Source organism: Plasmodium cynomolgi, chromosome 7, assembly GCF_000321355.1.
Source record: "Plasmodium cynomolgi strain B DNA, chromosome 7, whole genome shotgun sequence".
Taxonomy (NCBI): domain Eukaryota; phylum Apicomplexa; class Aconoidasida; order Haemosporida; family Plasmodiidae; genus Plasmodium; species Plasmodium cynomolgi.
The window spans coordinates 1,373,327-1,393,743 of NC_020400.1; the positions used below are offsets into that span (position 1 = coordinate 1,373,327).

Consider the following 20,417-nt stretch of genomic DNA (forward strand, 5'->3'; position numbering starts at 1 on the left):
GTACCTTGTTCTTATTTTTTTTTTTTTTTTTTTTTCTTGCATACAAAGTAGCACACAGGGGAGGCAACCGCTAAAGGAAAATGCCCCCTCTCTGCAAGGAGTAGAAGCGAGCAGGCAGGAGTCACTTCGAAAGGAGGAGTCACTTCGCAGGGAGAAGTCACTTCGAAGGGAGGAGTTACTTCGCAGGGAGGAGTTACTTCGCAGGGAGGAGCCACTTCGAAAGGAGAAGTCACTTCGCAGGGAGGAATCACTTCGCGTGGAAGAGAACGTCGACAAAAAAGCATGCCAAAAGAACAGGTGCCCACTGGAGGTGACACTGAGGGAGAAGTAATTTTACTCATTTTAAAACGCCTGGAATGAATGCTCCTCCAGAAAAATATGATCAAGCTGGGTAACTTCGCTAGGCAGCTCCTAACACAGGGAGATGGCTTCAAACTGGGGGGCTGGTTCTGTGGCAGTAGAAATGTATGTACCTTGTCGGTAGGGCATCTGTCGAAACACCCATACAAGCCGAAGACGAAGGAGGTCATCCACCCACACATGACACCACCTGAATTCCATGCCCCATCGGACTGCTTTGAAGCCAAGACGAACGAACTGCAGCAGTACCTACCAAGTAATTACTATCGAACTAAGTGGATAGAGTCCCTAAGAGCTGGTGAACACTTGGGAAATGATTATCCATGGAATTTATTACCTCATTGGAAGTACTGGAGGAAAAGAAAGTATAATATTATATATGAGGAGATTCCCTGGTTTGTGTCTAAGGTGAAGGGTGTTTCGTATTACCAGCGTTTGAATGTGTGGATGGTGCAGTGGGTGGAGGACGGGGTGCATCGTATTCGTCGCTTTCGGTGTGCGTTTGGAGTTCTTCAGGCGAAGCTAGCGGCTGAGCAGTTTAGGAGGAACTTAGAAGAGTCGGGGCGAGTGGACAATCGCAAGTCGGAGCGCCAGCTGCGCATGGATTATATTCAGAAGCGAGACGAGCGCCTGCTGCGGAAGAAGCGGTACTCCAAAATTTCAAAGGGTCAGTTTTAGGGTGGAGTGGTCGCAGGGTGGAGGAGTGGTAGCAGAGTGGAGAAGTGGTCGCAGGGTGGAGAAGTGGTCGCAGGGTGGAGAAGTGGCCGCTGACTGGAGAAGTGGCCGCTGACTGGAGAAGTGGCCGCTGACTGGAGAAGTGGCCGCTGAGTGGAGAAGTGGTCGCTGAGTGGAGAAGTGGCCGCAGGGTGGAGAAGTGGCCGCAGGGTGGAGAAGTGGTCGAAGCGTGGCTGCAACCACTTGGTGCACTTTTTCGTGCCGGATTTACCCCTACACGTGGGGAGCTGCTCACCGGACATCCAATCATTTTAACTACCCACGAGTGATGGATAAAACGCATAGGTGGGCACATCTGGAGAGCCACTTCACCCCCCGCGTGAGGGGTGGAACCCTCCTTCTTTTCTCTTTTTTTTTTCTCCTTTTTTTCTCTTTTTTTTCTCCTGCACAACTGCAGTGCGCATATTTGATCAAAGTGGGACTGTCTTAAGTAACGTTTAAAAAAAAGGGGGAAGCGAAAAAAAGGAAAAAAAAAAAAAGGAGCGATAACAAAAGGGTGACAACAAAAGGGCGACAACAAAAGGGCGAAATCGTCCCCATTTTGGTGGTTAAAAGGGGAAGACGGCCTCTTTGCGACACCCCCCTGCGCGCTGTCAAAGAGTCTCAAAAAACATGCGTTTAATTTCCGGCGTGCAGTACTCAATGGCTAGCTTCAGGCGAACATCCAAAGTGTTATCGCAATTTATTTTCCTGTTAGGAGTGGTAAGGATTATTCCTCCAAGACAGGAGTTCCCCTCATTATCACTAGACGGAGGGGGAGGCAAGTAGTTGCCACTTTTGTCGATTTCAATTTTAACACTTTTGGTAACATTAAACTGCTTCTTCAATTTGTCGTTATATTTTTGTATGGCATCATTGAGGCAGTTCTCCACGATGGACTTATCCACATCCCTACATCGGACAATGACATGAGGTTCCTGCATGTAAAACAGGGATTGGACAATCAGATCTATGATCAAGTTTCTGTATTTGTCTCTATCCTTGTATAACTCTCCAAGTCGTTCGCTACTTATTTTATATATTTCCTTAAATACTTGATCCTTTGCACACATTTTTTTTAAACGAGCTTTATTGATAGCAGAGGATCGACTGATCGACCTTTTAATCTCCATCTGTTTTGACTTTTTTTGGAATTCCAAACGAATTTTTTCTTTCATTTTTTGAACAATGCGTAATTTTTCTATGTTGAAGTCTTCCAATGCCTTCGCCTCGATTTCGTGTGCCTTGTCCTTGGCTTCGTTAAGGATGAAATTTACCATTTGCTGGATTTGCTTCTGCGCCTCGGTGTCGTCCTGCGGGGGGGGGAGGCGAAGCGAGGAGGGGCGAAGCGAGGAGAGGTGAGATGTGAGAAGTGGGGAAAAGCATTCACCGGGATGGAGAAACACTCACTGGGGAGGCAGGCACCCCTACGGGACGATTTTTCTAACGACGCCTTGAACACTCATCCCCGTGACTATGTTTCACTCCACGGAGTAATCGATACTCTCCCTTTGGCGAAGCTTACCAGTGCCATCTTCGCGACAATCGGTTTGGAAAAAAGGAAAGCAGACGAGGGGGAAGAATGGGAAGCAGCAGAGCAGCAAGTCGAAGGGGAAGCAGTAGAGCAGCAAGTCGAAGGGGAAGCAGTAGAGCAGCAAGCCGAAGAAGAAGCAGTAGAGCAGCAAGCCGAAGAAGAAGCAGCAGAACAGCAAGCCGAGGGGGAAGATTGATGATGCGGCGAGCGTGCCCACTAAACGGTGAGGGGAAGAAGCGCTGCCCTGCGAGGCGTGCTAACCAGCATATGCGGGGCGCAGGAGGGGGACGGAAAACTATTTGGATAAACGGTAAACGGTAAACGCCGCTCTATCCTTATCGCGAAAATGCTATCCTAACGCGGGATGCGCGCAAGTTGTGAAGTGGCCACACGGAGGGAAGCTGATTTTTGTGAGAAACGCATCCGTGTAGTGTATGCAGTGCGGCATTTACCTGCGTGGGGAGGTACGCAAAAAAAAAAAAAAAAAAAAAAAAAAAAGAATGTTTTTTTTCTTTTCCCCAAGGGTGAGGCAAACATGTGAGCGCTAACGGGGACGACCTCGGCAGGGGAGCTTCCCCAGCGTGTAAAAATAGCATTACCTTTTCATTCGTTTGTTTGCCAACTTTGCTTCTTTCCCATTTGGGAAGTTCCCACAGGAAAAAGGCGAAGCAATCGAGGTGGACGATGCGAGCGAGGCGGCGAACTTGTGCGGGACTCGCGTGCCTTGTCCTCTGTCCTAGCCACCGTGGTTGAGTTTGCCCCCTCCCAGTTGGTACATTCGCTTGGTTCAGAAAAAAGTTCGTCCCATTCGAAAGGTCCCCATGGAGCTCGTGCCAAACAGAGTGGTACTCCACTGTGGAGAGCGCGCGTGCCGTTAGGAAGCACTTAAGAGAGGAGGAACGTAAACGATGTATAGGAAGTAACCTCTTTTCCGCAGTGACACGCTCACCACTGGGGCAGCAAGCAGGGCCGCAACAGAAGCATCGATTTAAGTTTTTTTTTCCCCAATAGGATATGTGTTATCCGCTTGGTGTGTTCCTTTCCGTTAAATAAAAAAAAAAATAATAAAAAAAATAAAATAAATGAGAAAGTTCCCCTTGTGTGACCTCTTCCATGTGACCTCCTCTACGTGACCTCCTGCAGGTGTGCCCCCTGCCATTTTTTTTGTGTATGCGAGAGGACAGGAAGAGTCTCCCATGGGAGATGAAGAAGCTAAGGAGTGTATTTCCTTTTTTGGGAACCCCACCCCTGTCACGTCATGATCGCAGCAAAAAATTCGAACAGAATGGGCTGAATGAACCAATGGGGTGAATGAACCAAACGGGGTGAATGAACCAATGGGGTTAGTTCCCCCCATTTGACTTGGCCACTGTTGAAGGCAGCGGTTTCGCGATCGGCCTTTCTGCCCGTGCGTGTGTGTGCAACAGCTTGGGAGGTTTGCTTTCGTAGGACGGTGGACCTACGTACAACTCACGTCTATTTATATGTGTAAATTTTGCTAGCGATTGGATGCTACGGGGAAGTGTTGACCCCGATAACCTACTTCAGACTTCCCGCATGGCCACGACGTTTCGTTGGTTGGCCGTTCCGTTGGCCGTTCAGCTGACCGTTCCGCTGACCGTTCCGCTGACCATTCCGCTGACCATTCCGCTGACCGTTCCGCTGACCATTCCGCTGGTCGTTCCGTGAGATATGGCGGCTTTACCGAGGCTGGGGCAGGCAACCCGAAGGGGATGCAACTCAATCGAAGTGTGTGTTCCTCCACAGTGCGGGTGAATAATCTGTTGGATGAAGGGGGAGGAAGCAGGACGTGTAAACCGTGCACACTCGTTTAGCCACGTAAAGGTGAATTTTTTTTTTTTCTCCCCACTGTGAGCTTTTCTTTTTTTTTTTTTTTTTTCGATTTGCGGCACTCCGCTTAGCATTGTTGAGCATGTCGAAAGAGGATTGGGGTTACACACTTGAGGTGCCTGTTCTGAGCGCAGCGGTGAACGAGTGGCAGTTGTGCCGCAGTTGTGTAGCAGTCGTGTAGCAGCCGCATAGCAGCTGTATAGCAGCACCACGTTCTTTTTTTTTTTTTTGGGTGGGAGGGTCAATCGCGCGATTTGCCTTCCCCGCAGAATAAATCTATGTTCTCTTTTTTTTTTTTTTTTTCGAAAAGGGTACGACCAATTTCCCCCTCGTTGCGACTCAAAAATGGAAGTACTTCCCCCATATGCATGTACAAAAAAAATGACGTGCGAAGAAGGAGCGTTACTGTACACCCCCCACCTGACGTTACACACAGGGTTACACCTATAGCAAGAGGGGCAACACAACGATCTATACCTTAATCGCGTCCTCTACACAGCATGTCTCGAGAGTAACGCATAACATGCAACACTCACTCCTCTTTATAAGCGTGAGGGAAAAAATGGTAACTCGAATATGAAGCCCATTTGCTCGACCGCTTATGCTGTGAAGCTTTTGGAGTTCTTCCCCTGGATGGATGACGTGCTTAAGTTGATGTACCTGGTAAAGCGGCGAACTCCCCGCGGAGCCAGCAAGTTCGCCGCGGGGGCTCTTTTTTCTCCGTGCCCCCCCATATCACCGCCTTCGCACCTGCACACCTGCACACCGCCCCCTTCGCCCCACCCCCCATTTCGTAGAATAGATCCTGGAAGAGAGTCATCCTCGACGTGATCAACAACACCAACTTCCTCAGGGGGAAAAAAATAATGCGGCTCAAAAACAGGAGGAGCATTTTTCTCATTCTCAAGTACATGAGGGGGGTCTCCCCGGTTGGGGGCGAGTTGGGCGAGTTGGGCGATTTGCCTGAACTGCATGGACTGCCTGGACTGCCCGGACTGCCCGCATCGCTCGACCGAGTTGGACAGCCATTCCCCGAGAACACCAGTCAGTGCCCCTTCCCCAACGTGCTGTAAGTGACTCCCTTCTGATACTTCCCCCCCCCTGTGCTCATTTTAACCACCCAAGAGTGTACGTACGCTTATCTATTCACCCCTCTCCCAAAATGGCAATCAATAAAGCACTGTGTGTCTCTGTCCTCTCCTCTCCTCCCTGCAGTGAACTAATTATTGGATCATGTAACCCTAACCCCTTGTTCTTCAACTACATCCAGAATAGCTTCCCCCGTCTGATGTGTTTCAAGTTAATCATTACCTCTCCTGTGTGCATCCCGTTACTCAAAAATTTTTGTTTTAATTCCAAGCACCTGAGGTACATAATAATTTGCATCGTGAATCGGCAGCTGGTCACAGATTATCGGGAGAAGTTGGAGAAAAACTTGAGTAACTTTTTTCGCCAGTGGGGCATAAACGTCACGCTCATAACGGAGCTGGGCGCGTAGCGGTTAAGTGATGACGTGGAGAAGGGACGACGTGGAGAAGGGATGGCGTGGAGAAGCGATGATGTGGAGAAGGGATGGCGTGGAGAAGCGATGATGTGGAGAAGCGATGATGTGGAGAAGTGATGACCCAGTTATGATATGCGGCTGTTTGCACATATTGATCAATCGAAGAGGCCGCTACTCTCCCGCTTTCCTTTTTCTGTGCCCACTGTAATCTGTTTTTTTTGTTTGTTTCACCCATTTGGGTTTTCCATCCCTTTTGTTGTCAGCTGGTGTGAGCACTCTCTTGTTGAGAGAATTGCCCGATGCGGACGTTCCACCATTTGACCCTCCCCTGTTTTACCCTTTTCGGATTTTTTCTCACTTCACCTATACGCATTATAGGAGGGCAATACCCCTCGCACGATGTTTTTTTTTTTTTTTTTTTTTTGTTTGACTTCTACCTTGCTCATGGCAGGTGTGCAGGACTTTGCACGGCTGGGCGAGGGGCGGCCATGTGGAGCGGCCTTGCGCAGCAGCCTTGTGCAGCAGCCTCGTGCAGCAGCTACGTTGTTTTAGTTCACCCCTTTGTTTGGTTAGTGCGTGTGTTTCGTTAGTTACTCCTGTGTTTTCCTTCATTCCTTGCCGCTTCCACTTCATTCCTTGCCGCCCCCCCTTTGTTTCCGTTTTTGCCCTTTCCCACCACGCGACCACATCATACCCCCCCCAACCGCCTCGGACGCCCTTCTCCGAGCGCACCGAGACGGCCAAAGAGCGAACAGCGAAGAGCGAAGAAAACGAACTTAAAAAGGTCGGCATGCCGATGTGACAATATAGAGTCGCTTGCACGCGTAGCACTGAATCCGATGGCGACACACCGCGGAGTGGCCTAAAACACTGCACGGGGAAATTCCCCTCTCTGTGTTTGGAGGGCCACTTGTCCCGACGTGCAGGGATGTGTTTACTCCTCGCGCAGGGATGTGTTTACTCCTCGTGCAGAGACGTGTTTACTCCTCGTGCAGAGACGTGTTTACTCCTCGTGCAGAGACGTGTTTACTCCTCGTGCAGAGACGTGTTTACTCCTCGGGCAGAGACGTGTTTACTCCTCGGGCAGAGACGTGTTTACTCCTCGGGCAGAGACGTGTTTACTCCTCGGGCAGTCACTTACTGAGTGCCCCACCCCACGTGGCGTGCATTTGCCAGTTACATGATGAGCGCACTGAAAAAACTACCTGCTTGAATTGCAATCTCCTGTCACGACGTACACGTATCTCGTCCACTGCCAATTATTTTTCCCGCTCGCTTCTCCTCCTGCCCCGGGGAATTCCACATGAGGAGGAGGAGGAGAAGAAGCGAGCGGGAAATAATTGGCGAAAGTGGCGTATGGTCAAGTGGGCGGTGGATAACTGACGTTTAAAAAAAAAATAGCAAAAAAAAGGGAAAAAAAATAGCAAAAAAAAGGAAAAAAAAAAAGGAAAAAAAAAAAAAAGGGAAAAAAAAAAAAGGGAAAAAAAATAGCTAACAAAATAGCTAACAAAACAGCCAAAAAAATAGCCAAAAAAAAAAGGAAAAAAAAAGTCCAGGAATGGCCATTTGAATAACAGCAAACCAAATTGCATCACCAAACTGCTTGCTGCAAAGAGCTCGTGGCGAACTTCGTGCAAGTTTCCAAAGGAAAAGAAGTAAATGATATTGGTGTATATCACAAACAAGGCCGGTTTGTGGCACCTGAATAACCGTTTTCTGGCAAGTTTGTCGCCACTGTACCTGTCGATCTTCTGGTCAGTGGTGCTGTCTGTTGTTCTGACTGCTTTGTTGCTCGCCGTGGAGCGGTTTGGCCCTGACGTTGTGCAAAGGTTTAAGCAGAGGGGCAAGGCCGTGCGCGCGCAGCTGCCGAAGGCGGTCAGGGACCCGAGCTGAGCGGGGCGCGAAGCAGGCGTGGCAGGAAGTAGACGTCGAAGGAAGTAGACGTGGCAGGAAGTAGACGTGGAGCGAAGCAGACAAGCATTACAACAGACCAAGCACCATCCTTGCTCTGCCATCACCGCCATGCCATCACCGCCCTGCCATCACCGCCCTGCCATCACCGCCCTGCCATCACCGCCCTGCCATCACCGCCCTTCCATCACCGCCCTACCATCGCCGCTCCACCATGGACGAGCGGGTCAAGCTGTTCATGGAGGTGACCAATTTGTTGGACGAGGAGGAGGCAGAGTCCATTTTGAAAAAGTGTCAGGGAAATCTGGAGGTACGTCTCGGATGAGTAATCACTCCGTGTGGTGTGTTCGTAGTTCCCCTTTTTTTGTCAGGGGGTAAACAATTATGTGTCCTCCACCTGATGCACTCCCTTTTGTGAACCCCCTTTTTCTCATATGCAGGAAGCGATATCGACGTACTTGAGGAAGGTTGACTTTGAGTCACTGGACGAGGTGAGAAGATGGAGATTCCTCCCTGTGTGGGAGAGTCACCTGAGAGAGGGAAAGAAACCGCCCCGTTCGTGCCCTCTCCTGCGCGCACAGCAACTGTCACAATTGCCACTCCCCTAAGTGTGCCCCCCCCAATTGGCTCCAATTTTCCACCCCTGTTGAAGGACCCCCCCGGAAATGGATCCATGAGAAACCGCGGGAAGAGCCGCTTCCCAACCAGCGAAGGGACGAACCAACCAACGGAGAGAAAAGAAATGTGTCAAAGGAACGAAGAAAAAATCGAGAGAGCCAATTTGTATTATCTGTTGAACCAAATCGGATCGTTAATATGCCCCATTGTAAAGAGTGTGTACAGTCTACTAACCGCTTGCCTCAAATTGGTCAGCACGTATATCGTTAGTTCTCCAGAAAGGGATACCTTTACAGCATACTACGAGGAGAGGTTCGGAAAGAGACATGTGAATTTCTTTAAAGGGAGTCTAAGTGAAGCCATCAAGGTTTCCAAGCAGGAGGAGAAGTTATTGCTTGTATATCTGCATATTGAAAATAACGATAGCACCTATTTTTGTGAATCCATTTTTAAGAATGAGGAAATTAAATCCTTGTTCGACAACTCCTGTGTTTTTTTTGCTCTGGACATTACCATGGGGGACATAAGGGAGTTGAGCAACGTATTGAACGTTATTATGTTACCCCAGATTAGCATCATCCTGACGAGTTATGTCAAGGAGTATGAAGAGCTGTCCATTATTTATGGCACCCCGTCAGCTAGCCATATTTTGAATTCAGTAACTCACTGTATTGAGCAAATGAATACGAAGAAGGCAAACAAAGATAAAATAAAAAATAAAACGTATACCGATCGACTGATTCGAGAGGAACAGGACAGGGAATACCAGGAGGCTCTGAGGAAAGACCAACTTAAGGTCCAGGAAAGGAAGAAAAAGGAAGAGGAGAGGATAAGAAAGATGCATATAAAAAAAGATATTAAAAGTAAGCGAAGGGAGAAGGCAAATAAATTTCCTTTGCCAATTAGGGACGATGAGAAGGTCACCAAAATATGCATTAGGTTGCCGAACGGGGTGAAAATTCAGGACTCGTTCAGCCTGAATCACACACTAGAGGATGTGTACGAGTGGGCCGAGTGCTCCGAGTTCTTGGGACAGGACTCCGGGAGTGGAAAGGGAGAGATCATTATTCCTTTCAAGTTTGAGTTGATATGCGGCCACACCAAGACCGTGCTGCAGCGCGCGCGCAACGCGCTTGGGGAGTTCGACCTCTACCCCAACGCAGTGCTCAACATGAAGTCGCTGGACTCGTCCGACGAGGAGTGAAGCGGTGGGGAGGCGGTGGAGGAGCGGCGGGGAAGAGGCGGAGAATTGGCGAAGAACCGGTGTGAGGCACTTCCCCAAGAAAAGGGGCTCACGGTGGTTGCGCGCCAGTGTGGCAAATGCCCTGTTGGATCCCTCCCCATGGTTGGCAGCGCGCGACCTGTTTTATTAGTGCTTTCCCCGCATCGTCGCCGTGTTATCACCGCGTCGTCGTCACGTTATCGCCGCATCGTCGGCATGTTATCACCGCATCGTCACCGCTTCTTTACCCCCCCATGCCCTTTTCTTTCCCCTTTCCCTTTTTTTTTTTTTCCGTTGTGTACTTTTCTCGTCGTAGTGCCGGCGAGGCGTGCTCCCTCGAGCTCGCCCGCCCGTTCCACCGCCACTAACCCCCCCTTGCCTCATACACGCATGCGCAATGTTTATGTTTCCCCCCGCAATAATTTGTGTTTTTTTTCCGAGTACCCCACCCCTCAAGGGTGCACTTGCCTGCACACGCAGTGTGAGTACCAGTGACTCTTCACGTATAAATGTATGAGGTGATTTTTTTTTTTATATTTGCATCTTAGCGATAAGACTTACAGCCACTACGTTATGATGAGTAAGCACACCACAGATGTAGAGCTAATGATAGGAATAGGTCCGATGTGTCAAGGGTCTCCCCCCCCTCAAAAAAAAAAACACACCTAGACAGCGCTTGCACCTACACGTGTGCGATGGCGCATAAGGGAAAAGAGCGCGTAAAGACCGGTGCACTGCAAAATGAGCGATGCACTCATGAGATCGCAAAATGGCTGGCATGATAAGACAGGGTTGGTTGGAAGGTCCTCTCGTGCTCATCTTCCCTTTGTTCCCTTTTTTCCTTTGCCCCCTTTTGGATAATTTTTTTCCCTTCTCCCCTAAATCAGTTTTGCACCTTCAAGGCTGCTCTTCCTCACATGCACATGTGCGTGGGGAGCTGATGCGGGGGAAGTCACTTATCCCTCCGTCGAAGGAGCGCGAGAACCAACTCGTGTCAACGCATTGCAGAAAAAAAAAAGTGGAAAGAAAGTGGAAAGAAAGTAGAAAGAAAGTAGAAAGAAATTATAAAACAAAAGAGCCGTGACGTGACAGAAAAAAGGAATCCATCCCCACGCAGGAGTCACTATGCTGTATTACCTTAGCCCGAACGGCGAAAGCAATCACTTGAGCGAAAAAAAAAAAAAAAAAAGCAGAGACTTGTTCATTTGACGTTCTCGAGAGTGTCTCTCTCCCCCCTGTTGCGTCATTTCCATAAAAAAACGGAAAATCCTAATTGTGAATAAAGTGTAAAGGTAAACAGTGATACGAAGGGAACTCTCTGCCCCTCTTTTATTTTCATTCGAGCAGTTGGACAAGGAAGAAGCGAGTAAGACCGCTGTGTCGCCATCGAGAAGGTAAAAAGAGGAGAGAACTGGATGAGCGTCGCGTTAAGTGGAGTCCCATTCCGTGGTGTCGTATGATGGAAGACGCCACGAAGACGTCACGAAGTGAGAGACAGAGTACACAGCAATGCAGCCGGTACACCTTCGAAGTGGCTGCTTCTTTTTTTTTTTTTTTTTTTGTGCGTGTCCATCGTTGGTCTGTTTCCTCCCGCGCTGTGCAGTCCATCGGACAGAGTGAACAACTGCATACGAGTATACACACATGCGAGTGGGTACATGTGAGTTGGGCACATGTGAGTTAATAAATGGTCGCCCCCCCCCTCCCCTCACAAGTGAGTAGTTCCCCACCTGGCAGCCTCCCAGGGAAGTCAAGCCATACCAGGTAACGCACAACACGAAATGGGCCAAAGAATGGAATACTTCGAGGGGACACGCAAAAAAAAATGTCAACAAAGTGTGCATGCAGAAAGGGGGAGGTTGTACATACACAGATGGGATGGCTGTATGTGCGTTTCAGTGACCGTGCATACACAGATGAGATGGCTGTAAGTATATTTCAGTGTCCATTGGCCGTGCATATGGTTGGGTCGGACGGGTCCACCCCCCCTCCCCCAGGCTGCATCTTTTATTTTGTTTCGTTTTATCCGCACGCAATTTCCACCTGGGGTCTGTCCAAAACGGGTGGGACCCGCGGAGGGGAAATATCCCAGCAGTCAGAGCGGCAGTCAGAGCGGCAGTCAGAGCGGCGGCCAGTGGGGCAGTCAGAGCGGCGGCCAGTGGGGCAGCCAGATCGGCAGTCATTCGGACAGTCATTCCGATAGTCATTCCGCGCGTTACACAAAACAGCCAGTCCGCACGTGCGCTGAACGTGTGGTTGTTAGGACTTGTCCGTTTGGGAAAATTTTTCGTTGCGTCACTACGAAGGGGAAAGGCACCTTCGCAAGCGTACTGGTGCGTTCTGGCGGAAGAGGAGAGGAAAACGGGGAACGGGTGGCGGACGCTGAGCCGTACATTTTTTGCCAACGTTAAGTGAAAGAATTGGAAGACGCTCCTTAATGTGTATTTTTTTTTTTTTTTTGCGTAGTTGCATCCGTATGATTTGTTCTGCGCTGCGTTTTGTTTTTTTTTGCTTTGTTTTGTTGAGCTGCGTTTTGTTTTGTTTTTTTTGCTTTGTGACACCTCGCCGCGTTACACCTAGTTGTATTTTTTTTTTTTTTAACGCTGTCCGCTAGCTGCCGCTTGGCTGACTCGGCTGTTTTTTTTTTTTTTTTTTTTTTTTTAACGCTGTCCGCTAGCTGCCGCTTGGCTGACTCGGCTGCACCATTTTCACCCCCTCACGTTGACCCCATCGACGCGTCTTCACCCCTCACGTTGACCACATCGACGCTTCTCCCCCACGCGTCTTCACCCCCACGAGTGTTCACCCCGCACGTTGACCACGTCGACGCTTCTCCTCCCCCTCTCTTATTCACCCGCCCCATTAACCATGATCCAGTTTTTGAAAAACCTGCAGCTGCACAAGAAGAAGGACAGTGGAAGTACTAAAGAGCCAAAGAGAGAAAATAAAATGAAATATGAGGACTTTAATTTTATTCGAACTCTTGGCACAGGTATGGATTCCTCAGGCGGAGCGGCACCCTGGAGAACCCACGGGGGAAATGAGCAGCTGAGCAGCTGAGAAGATGAGAAGCTGGCCAACTGAGCAGCTTCGGATGGTCTGAGCCAAACCCCACACACACCTCCCCGCGCAGGTTCCTTCGGGAGAGTGATTCTCGCGACGTACAAGAATGAGGACTTCCCCCCGGTGGCCATCAAGCGATTTGAGAAAAGCAAAATTATCAAGCAGAAGCAAGTCGACCATGTCTTCTCAGAGAGGAAGATCCTAAACTACATCAGCCACCCGTTCTGCGTAAGGACCAGCGGAGGGAGCGGGGGTAGCAGCGTGAACGAGGGAGAGGCGTGAACGGAGGGAGCGGTGCGAATGGGGGTTATTTCAGCTGCGCCACTCCGACTGCGCTACTGCAACTGTGCCACTCCGACTGCGCCACTCCAACTGCGCCACTCCAACTGCGCCACTCCAACTGCACTGCTCCCCGTCCCGAACAACAAACACTATGCAGTGATCCCTACGCCCGTTCTCTGCAGGTCAACTTATATGGGTCGTTCAAAGACGAGTCCTACTTATACCTCGTGTTGGAGTTTGTAATTGGGGGAGAGTTTTTTACCTTCCTAAGAAGAAACAAGCGCTTCCCCAACGACGTGGGGTGCTTTTACGCGGCGCAGATCGTTTTGATATTTGAGTACCTCCAGAGTTTGAATATCGTGTACAGGTGGGTGTGCGAGGGGTGAAGGAGATGTATATCCTGCTATCACTCGTAGTTACGGTGCGGCCTGTAGTTACGGTGCGACCTGTAGTTACGGTGCGGTCGGGGATACCCCCCACGTGCGTCTGTCCAACTGCCTTATCACGCTCGCTTCCCTCCCCCCCTGAGTAGAGACCTGAAGCCGGAGAACCTACTGCTCGACAAGGATGGGTTCATAAAAATGACTGACTTTGGATTCGCAAAAGTGGTGGACACGCGAACGTATACCCTGTGCGGGACCCCCGAATACATTGCGCCGGAGATCCTTCTCAACATCGGGCATGGCAAGGCGGTGAGTGCACGATGGGGCAGTCCTCCCCCCCTCTACCCGGAAGGGGGCATTCACAAGCGATGCGGCTTCCTCGCCACTACCACGTTGACACACCGCGCATACGGTGGTTAACCCGTGCAGCGCCTACCCAGTACAGTGACCTCCTCTCCTATGACCGCTTCTTCCCCCCCCCTGCAGGCAGACTGGTGGACCTTGGGTATCTTCATTTATGAGATCCTGGTAGGATGTCCCCCCTTCTACGCAAACGAGCCCCTGCTGATTTATCAAAAAATTCTGGAGGGAATAATATACTTCCCCAAATTTTTGGACACCAACTGCAAGCATCTCATGAAGAAATTATTGTCTCATGACTTAACCAAGAGATACGGGAACCTAAAGAAAGGAGCTCAAAACGTGAAGGAGCATCCGTGGTTTGGGAATATTGATTGGGTTAGTTTGCTGCACAAGAATGTAGACGTGCCTTACAAGCCAAAATACAAAAACATTTTCGACTCCTCAAACTTCGAGAGGGTGCAGGAGGACTTAACCATTGCGGATAAAATTACGAACGAGAACGACCCCTTCTTTGACTGGTAGGTCTGTCCTTCGCTCGGTTGCCCTGTCGCTCGTTCTCGTTCCCGTCCCGCTCCCGTTCTTTTTTTTTTGCAAAGGGGTTTACCGAATTCGTGTGCATAATTTTTTTCCATTTTTTTTTCTTTTTTTTTTTCCATTTTTTTCCCTTTTTTTTCCTCCCTTTTTCCTTCCTTTTACCGCCCTTTTTCCTTGTTTTTGTCGTTATGCACAATTCGAACGACTTCGTCGTGTCCCCTCCTGCTTAACCGTCCGTTGTGTTGGCCCAAGTGCGATCGTCTATTTCGCCATTTCGCCATTTCGCCATTTCGTCACTTCTCGTGTCATTTCCCGTTTGGGCGTCACCCCCCCCATCGTAATTGTCCATGTCGTCCCATCTGCGCGAAGCGACTGAACAGGCAAGGTGGAAAGATAGCCCCTCGTGTGACATGTCGAGTCGCTTACGGGGAAAGGCAGCCTCTCGTGTGCCGTGGAGAATTGCTCAGGCGGTGTGATAACCCCATTTGTGAGTAACGCTGCGCCGACGTGTGGGCAGGTGGCTCTCCGATCCAACTAAAGCTGCCCCCTGTATGCAACTTTATCGTTGTGGACTCCTCCTTTGTGTACCTCCTCCCCCTTTGTGTTCCACCTCCCCCTTTGTGTTCCACCTCCTCCTTTGTGTACCTCCTCCCCCTTTGTGTTCCACCTCCCCCTTTGTGTTCCACCTCCTCCTTTGTGTACCTCCTCCCCCTTTGTGTACCTCCCCCCCCTTTGTGCTTCCACACCGTGGAAGGAAACAAGCTGATATACAGTTACGATTGGTTTAGGAAGTGATAAAAAAAAAAAAAAAGTTGACACTGGGGTGTGCGTAGAGTAGAGGGCTACCACCCCCCCTCCAAATGGGTCATGTCCCCAGGGAGGGGTACCTCTGGTGGTACCGATTTGATTGATCACCTGTGTGATTGTCCCACCACAAGGGGGAGGCTTCTACACAATGGGAGGCTTCACCCCAGTGTCACATTTCTGTACTTTAAAAGCTGAATTAAATCGGGGGGAATTCTGTTCACGCTTATATATTCCGTGTGTTGCATCTCCTCATTGTCCTCTCTCGTAGGAGCAGACTGGAGGAAAGGAAGCAAATATTTCTTTTTCTCCTTTTTCTTCTTTTTCGTCTCCCCCGCATTGTCCACTTTGGTGGCCCTTCGTATGTCATTCCCACATGGATAATTCACTCCCGTTTTGTAACTATATAGCAGATCAGAACAGCTCAACTTTTTCAAACGTTTATTTTGTACAGTGTTTACTGCATCGTAGGGGTCGGGCCATCTATAAAGCTTTATGTCTACCTTCACAAGTTTGAAGAAGTATTTGTATGTGGAGTAGTGTTCTCCGAAGATGCTGGATGGAGAGGGGCCTCGGTAGGTGGTTAGATTTTCTTTGGCTGGCACCTTTGGCAGGAATCGGCAGTTCCGGTCCATTGTTTCGATGAGGTCGTCTGTGGGGGGGAGGGGTGGTCAGCCTTATTAGCGTGGGGCATGGATGGTCAGCCTTATTAGCGTGGGGCAGAGGTGGCCAACCTCATTAGCGTGGGTTAGAGATGGCCAACCTCATTAGCGTGGGTCAGAAGGGGGGTGCCTCTGGTCATCAGTGCACCGATGGGACCGACGGGACCGATGGCGCGGAGACTTACCATCGTTGTCGAAGAAGAAGACTTCGGGACACAGTTCTTTATATCTGTCTTTGTCGCAGATCCTCTCCTTTAAAAAAAAAGCTTCCTTCATTCTGTTGTAAAGCACAAGTTCCACCAAATCGAGCATTCGATCTGCATTTTTTTCGAAGCAGCTGACTTTTCGACCTTGTCTTATTATCGAATGGGAGATGTACGCGAGGTACTTGTCCCTGTTGGGTTTGTCGAGCGTATCCTCTGACGGGAGTACCCTCTCGAGGTGTGCCTCCTCAGGGTGGAAGACCATGTGTGCACTCCTTCCCCTAGGATATGCATGGATCGAAGATGAGACCTTTTCAAATTTCCCCACATCCTCCAACGGATGGTCTTCAAATAGTGTGATGTCCCTTTTGTTCATCTCCCCTGTGAGAGCACCCCCTCGCACTGTTTTCTTTTTTTTCCTTTTAAGGCACACCCTGTTACGCTTCTTCCCCTGAACACGGGCGTAATAATTTGTATACCTTCCATCCATTTTTAACATCCTGCATTTTGCGAAGGTCTTCCTTTTTTGAATGCTACATTTTGTATGCTCTCTGTTGTAGCATGTGCCATGCACCGTCTGGTTGGTCGAATAGAGACACAGACTGCTGTAACGACTTGTGTGACGCAGGAGTGAAGCAGACTCTTCCTCTCTCAGAGGTTGTGCGTAGGTTCTTTCTGGGTTGGACTCGACCGATGGCCACGTGCATTCATCCCCTCGTTGTGCTAATTCCTCCTCATGTCTGCACGTGGAAGCGCTCCCCCCTCTCCGCTCCGAGCACCTTGCCGAGCAGCTACCCTTAACGTCATCATCAGGCACGTCAGGAGTGTCAGGAGCGTGAGGAGCGTCAGGATCATCAGGAAGATCCATCACGTCTGGCACGTCCATCACGTCAGTCACGTCAGTCACGTCCATCACGTCAGTCACACCCATCACGTCAGTCACGTCCATCACGTCAGTCACACCCATCACGTCAGTCGCACCGTTCACATCAAACACATCAAAGGAGTTGCTGCTAGTTAGTATGTTATTGTACATGTTCCTCATCTTTGCATGAGAGTTGAAAAAAAATTCATTCTCCATCTTGAAATTTTCGTAAGTGTACTTGGGCGTTCTTCGCTTGGCCTGGCTGCGTTTTGCCTGGCTGCGTGCGCTCGTGGCGCAGAAGGGGGGTAGTAGGGGCTCGTCCCGCATGCTCTGAGTGGGGGAGGTAGGGCAGGAGCAGGAGCAGCGCGTACGGTGTGTGTTTTCGAGGAATGTTCCGTTTTTGCCAGCTGGACTTCTTCCACTAAGACACCGTGTGAGAGATAAGTGAATGAAAAAAAAAAAAAAAAAAAAATTACCACCTGTCCGTGGGTCACTACGTCAAGGAAATGTGTGAACCGAGGACCCTATGCAGGTGGCCCTCCTGTGCGGTTGCAGTTCTGCCGCTCAACTTGGGTGAGAAAAGCGACTCAGGTTTGCAGCGAGGGAGTTGTCAGGAGGAGGCTGCCAGGAGGAGGCCGCAAGGAGGAAGCCGTCAGGAGGGAGTTCACGAACGGGAAAAAACTCGGAGTGACTGCATTTGGGGTGATAGAGACTCGTTCTCCCCCTTCGGGGTGCCGCACGTCCGCCTGGAATATAAGACAACTTTTTTTTTTTTTCTTTGTGGATGATAGAGGCCTCCTTCCGTGGGGTTTCTCAATTGGGCCCGGGAAGTCAACACGTGGCAGCTTTTGCGTCCTTAAAAAATTGGCGTCCCTTTAAAGTGCGATGCTGTTTAGCGTGCGTTTTGTGAAAAAGGTTTGCAGTTGGGTTAAAAGGAGAAGAAGAAATGGGATAAAAGGGATAAAAAAAGGGATGAAAAGAAGGGATGAAAAGAAGGGGTGAAAAAAGGGGAAGAAAAAAAGGGATGAAAAAAAAGGAAATAAAAAAAGGAAACAAAAAGAAGAAAAAAAACTAAATTGTTCGTTCGGGGGGGCAGTTTTTATTACGTACAGGTGTACCCACATGTGTGCGTAGTTGTGTGCATGTGTTTTTGGAGAAGCGCTTTCGCATGCGCATGAAGGTGGGAAGCGATCGGTGCGCAGTTGTTTCGCAGTTGTTGTGCAGTTGTTTCGCAGTTGTTGCGCAGTTGTTGCGCAGTTGTTGCCCAGTTGTTGCGCAGCTGTTGTGCAGTTATTGCGCAGTTGTTGTGCAGCTAGTGCCCAGCTGGTGGCCACTCCCTGGCGGCCCCTGTGCCCGACTCGCGCCACGCGCAGCTCAGGCGGACCACGAAATTTTGATCGGGTGCTGGGGAGTCACCTTGAAGCTCTGCAAGCCGTTCATCGCAACTTCCCCATTTTGATAAGAGCTGAAGTCCACAAAGGCTACGTTCCTTCCAGGAATATGTCTCACTTCACAAAACCCTGGGTACTGATTAAACAGGATTTCCAAAGCGTTTTTGTTGATTTCGTTGGGTAGGTTTTGGATAAAGAGGGTGAAGACATTGGCTGTACTACTTCCGTAGCCTGTTTCGGATTTGTAATTGGTAATTGGTTTGTATGTTCCTTCAAGTTTTTCTACAATCCTGGACTTGGTCTTCGCATAGTTAATGTTTATTTGCTTGTTGAGGAAGAGCTTCCCCTTCAGGTTTTTGTAGGCCAGGGTGGAGGATGCGATGGTGTTGAAAACGACAAAGGCCTGTCCTCTGGACTGGTTGGCTTTCTTTATAACCACGTCTAGTACGTTCCCATAGGGACAGAAGAACTCGAACAACAGGTCTCTCAAATCCTTGACGTTTATTTTTTCCTCCAAGTTATTCACGTACAGTGTTTGGTTGGGTGGGATGTCGAATGGGTCCATGCTGGGCAGGGGGGGAGAAAGGGCGCGCAGCGGTAGCCAATCAGGGGCATCCGATTTAGGGTAATTAGTTAGGCCTTTTGGCGGCTCCCTTGGCGGTTTTGGCGGCTCACTTGGCGGTTTTGGCGGCTCCCTTGGCGGTTTTGGCGGTTCCCTTGGCGGTTTTCGCGGCTCCCTTGGCGGTTTTCGCGGCTCCCTTGGCGGTTTTCGCGGCTCCCTTGGCGGTTTTCGCGGCTCCCTTGGCTTTTTTCGCGGCTCCCTTGGCTTTTTTCGCGGCTCCCTTGGTGGTCTTCTCACCTCACTTGGCGGTCTCCTCACCTCACCTGGCTGTTTCCGCACCCCACTTGCCTCTCCACACTAGCGCAGAAACAGGTTGACGAAGGCCAGGATGACGCAGGCCACGGACACGTATAAGGACAGGCGGTCCCCGATGACTGCGAACTTGCCAAGCGTCCCGAGGAACCCACCTTTCTTGTTGTCGAAGACGTTGGGGAACCGCGGCTTCAGGTAGGTACATGTGCAAATGCACAGAATGATAACGGTGATCATAGACTCCAAGTTAAACAGTGCCGACATGGTGGGCGAGAGAGGGGCGTTTTAGCGGGTTGGAAGGCGCTTCGTAGAGCTATGCCCCCTGCGAAGATGAGCCGCTTTGCCGAGCCGCTTTACCGAGCCACTTTGCCGAGCCGCCTTACCGAGCTGCTTTGCCGGGCCGCCTTACAGAGCCGCTATTCCTCTCGGAGGTGCCGCGTCGTGGCTATCTCTCTCCCTCGCTGGTGCTCAGGCCACTGCAACTCGGCATTCGCCTCGAGTGCTGCAAAAATTCAAGAGCACAGGGGAAGCCTAAGTCCAGCCATTCATGATTAAAAAAAAAAAAAAAAGGGAGTTGCAAAGGTTTATCCTTTTGCAAAAAAAAAGGGGACCAACAGGAGTGGCATTGGAAACAAAAAAAAAAAAATAAAAATAAAATAAAAATAAAAATAAAAACAATAATAATGATAATCATAATAAAAAAAAGTACTTTATATAAAAGCATCCCTTGTGGGGGATCTATTTAAGCATACAGCCAATTTAGCATCGCCTAGTGCCCCATGTAGAGTGTCCATTCAAGCTTCCCGAATGGGTGTTGTTTGGGGGCATCGAAAGGGCGTTTGTCTGTCCTTCGAACGTGTATCAGTTTCACTGTGCATGTATTTTTTTTTTTTTTCCCGCCGAGCAAGGGGGGTCTGTTACTTTGGCGTATTTAGCAAACAACATAGGGGGTAGAATCCCCAGTGGTAGGGCAAAACCTTCATGTGACGACGATCTTTCCTGCTCTTAACATTTGGCGATTTTGAACAAGGGGCAACATGTGACATATTATATAACACGTAGCACGCGTCAAACGTTGACTCCACCTGTTAATCTCCACCTCCAGGTGCGCGTTGCATGCCCAATTGTGCGACTGCCTTTTCTGCGGGTTTTTGTTCTCCACCCCTGGGGTGTTTATCTCTGCCGCCAAAGGAAAGGGGCAAAGGCGGTACAAACAGAAAAATAATGAAGAGGCAAATAGGAATCGATAACGCAACAATGAAAAGATATATACATAGTG

General features: G+C 49.6%; 7 protein-coding genes across 7 annotated transcripts; 4 read left to right on the forward strand and 3 right to left on the reverse strand.

The window, feature by feature from the left end:
• Window positions 1–378: 378 nt before the first annotated feature.
• PCYB_074170 (uncharacterised trophozoite protein) lies at window positions 379–1,026 on the forward strand (the record flags this gene model as incomplete). Its single annotated transcript, XM_004221815.1, has 1 exon — window positions 379–1,026. A coding segment is annotated over one exon (648 nt), but the record flags the coding sequence as incomplete, so codon positions are not given.
• Window positions 1,027–1,688: 662 nt separating this feature from the next.
• On the reverse strand, window positions 1,689–2,387 carry PCYB_074180 (vacuolar ATP synthase subunit E; the record flags this gene model as incomplete). Its single annotated transcript, XM_004221816.1, has 1 exon — window positions 1,689–2,387. The coding sequence occupies exon 1, from the start codon at window positions 2,352–2,354 to the stop codon at window positions 1,689–1,691; it is 666 nt and encodes a 221-aa protein (XP_004221864.1). The 5' UTR covers window positions 2,355–2,387.
• A 2,648-nt stretch (window positions 2,388–5,035) lies between these two features.
• On the forward strand, window positions 5,036–5,957 carry PCYB_074190 (hypothetical protein; the record flags this gene model as incomplete). The annotated part of the gene is made up of 3 exons (XM_004221817.1): window positions 5,036–5,122; window positions 5,257–5,366; window positions 5,675–5,957. 3 exons carry the CDS (start codon window positions 5,036–5,038, stop codon window positions 5,955–5,957), a joined length of 480 nt encoding a protein of 159 aa, XP_004221865.1.
• A 2,131-nt stretch (window positions 5,958–8,088) lies between these two features.
• On the forward strand, window positions 8,089–10,655 carry PCYB_074200 (hypothetical protein; the record flags this gene model as incomplete). Its single annotated transcript, XM_004221818.1, has 5 exons — window positions 8,089–8,184; window positions 8,315–8,365; window positions 8,527–9,692; window positions 10,263–10,311; window positions 10,602–10,655. 5 exons carry the CDS (start codon window positions 8,089–8,091, stop codon window positions 10,653–10,655), a joined length of 1,416 nt encoding a protein of 471 aa, XP_004221866.1.
• A 1,927-nt stretch (window positions 10,656–12,582) lies between these two features.
• On the forward strand, window positions 12,583–14,327 carry PCYB_074210 (cAMP-dependent protein kinase catalytic subunit; the record flags this gene model as incomplete). Its single annotated transcript, XM_004221819.1, has 5 exons — window positions 12,583–12,706; window positions 12,848–13,005; window positions 13,242–13,426; window positions 13,592–13,751; window positions 13,929–14,327. The coding sequence occupies 5 exons, from the start codon at window positions 12,583–12,585 to the stop codon at window positions 14,325–14,327; spliced, it is 1,026 nt and encodes a 341-aa protein (XP_004221867.1).
• A 977-nt stretch (window positions 14,328–15,304) lies between these two features.
• On the reverse strand, window positions 15,305–17,200 carry PCYB_074220 (hypothetical protein; the record flags this gene model as incomplete). Its single annotated transcript, XM_004221820.1, has 2 exons — window positions 15,305–15,795; window positions 15,991–17,200. 2 exons carry the CDS (start codon window positions 17,198–17,200, stop codon window positions 15,305–15,307), a joined length of 1,701 nt encoding a protein of 566 aa, XP_004221868.1.
• Window positions 17,201–18,247: 1,047 nt separating this feature from the next.
• PCYB_074230 (U2 small nuclear ribonucleoprotein B'') lies at window positions 18,248–19,402 on the reverse strand (the record flags this gene model as incomplete). Its single annotated transcript, XM_004221821.1, has 2 exons — window positions 18,248–18,830; window positions 19,197–19,402. 2 exons carry the CDS (start codon window positions 19,400–19,402, stop codon window positions 18,248–18,250), a joined length of 789 nt encoding a protein of 262 aa, XP_004221869.1.
• Window positions 19,403–20,417: the final 1,015 nt, after the last annotated feature.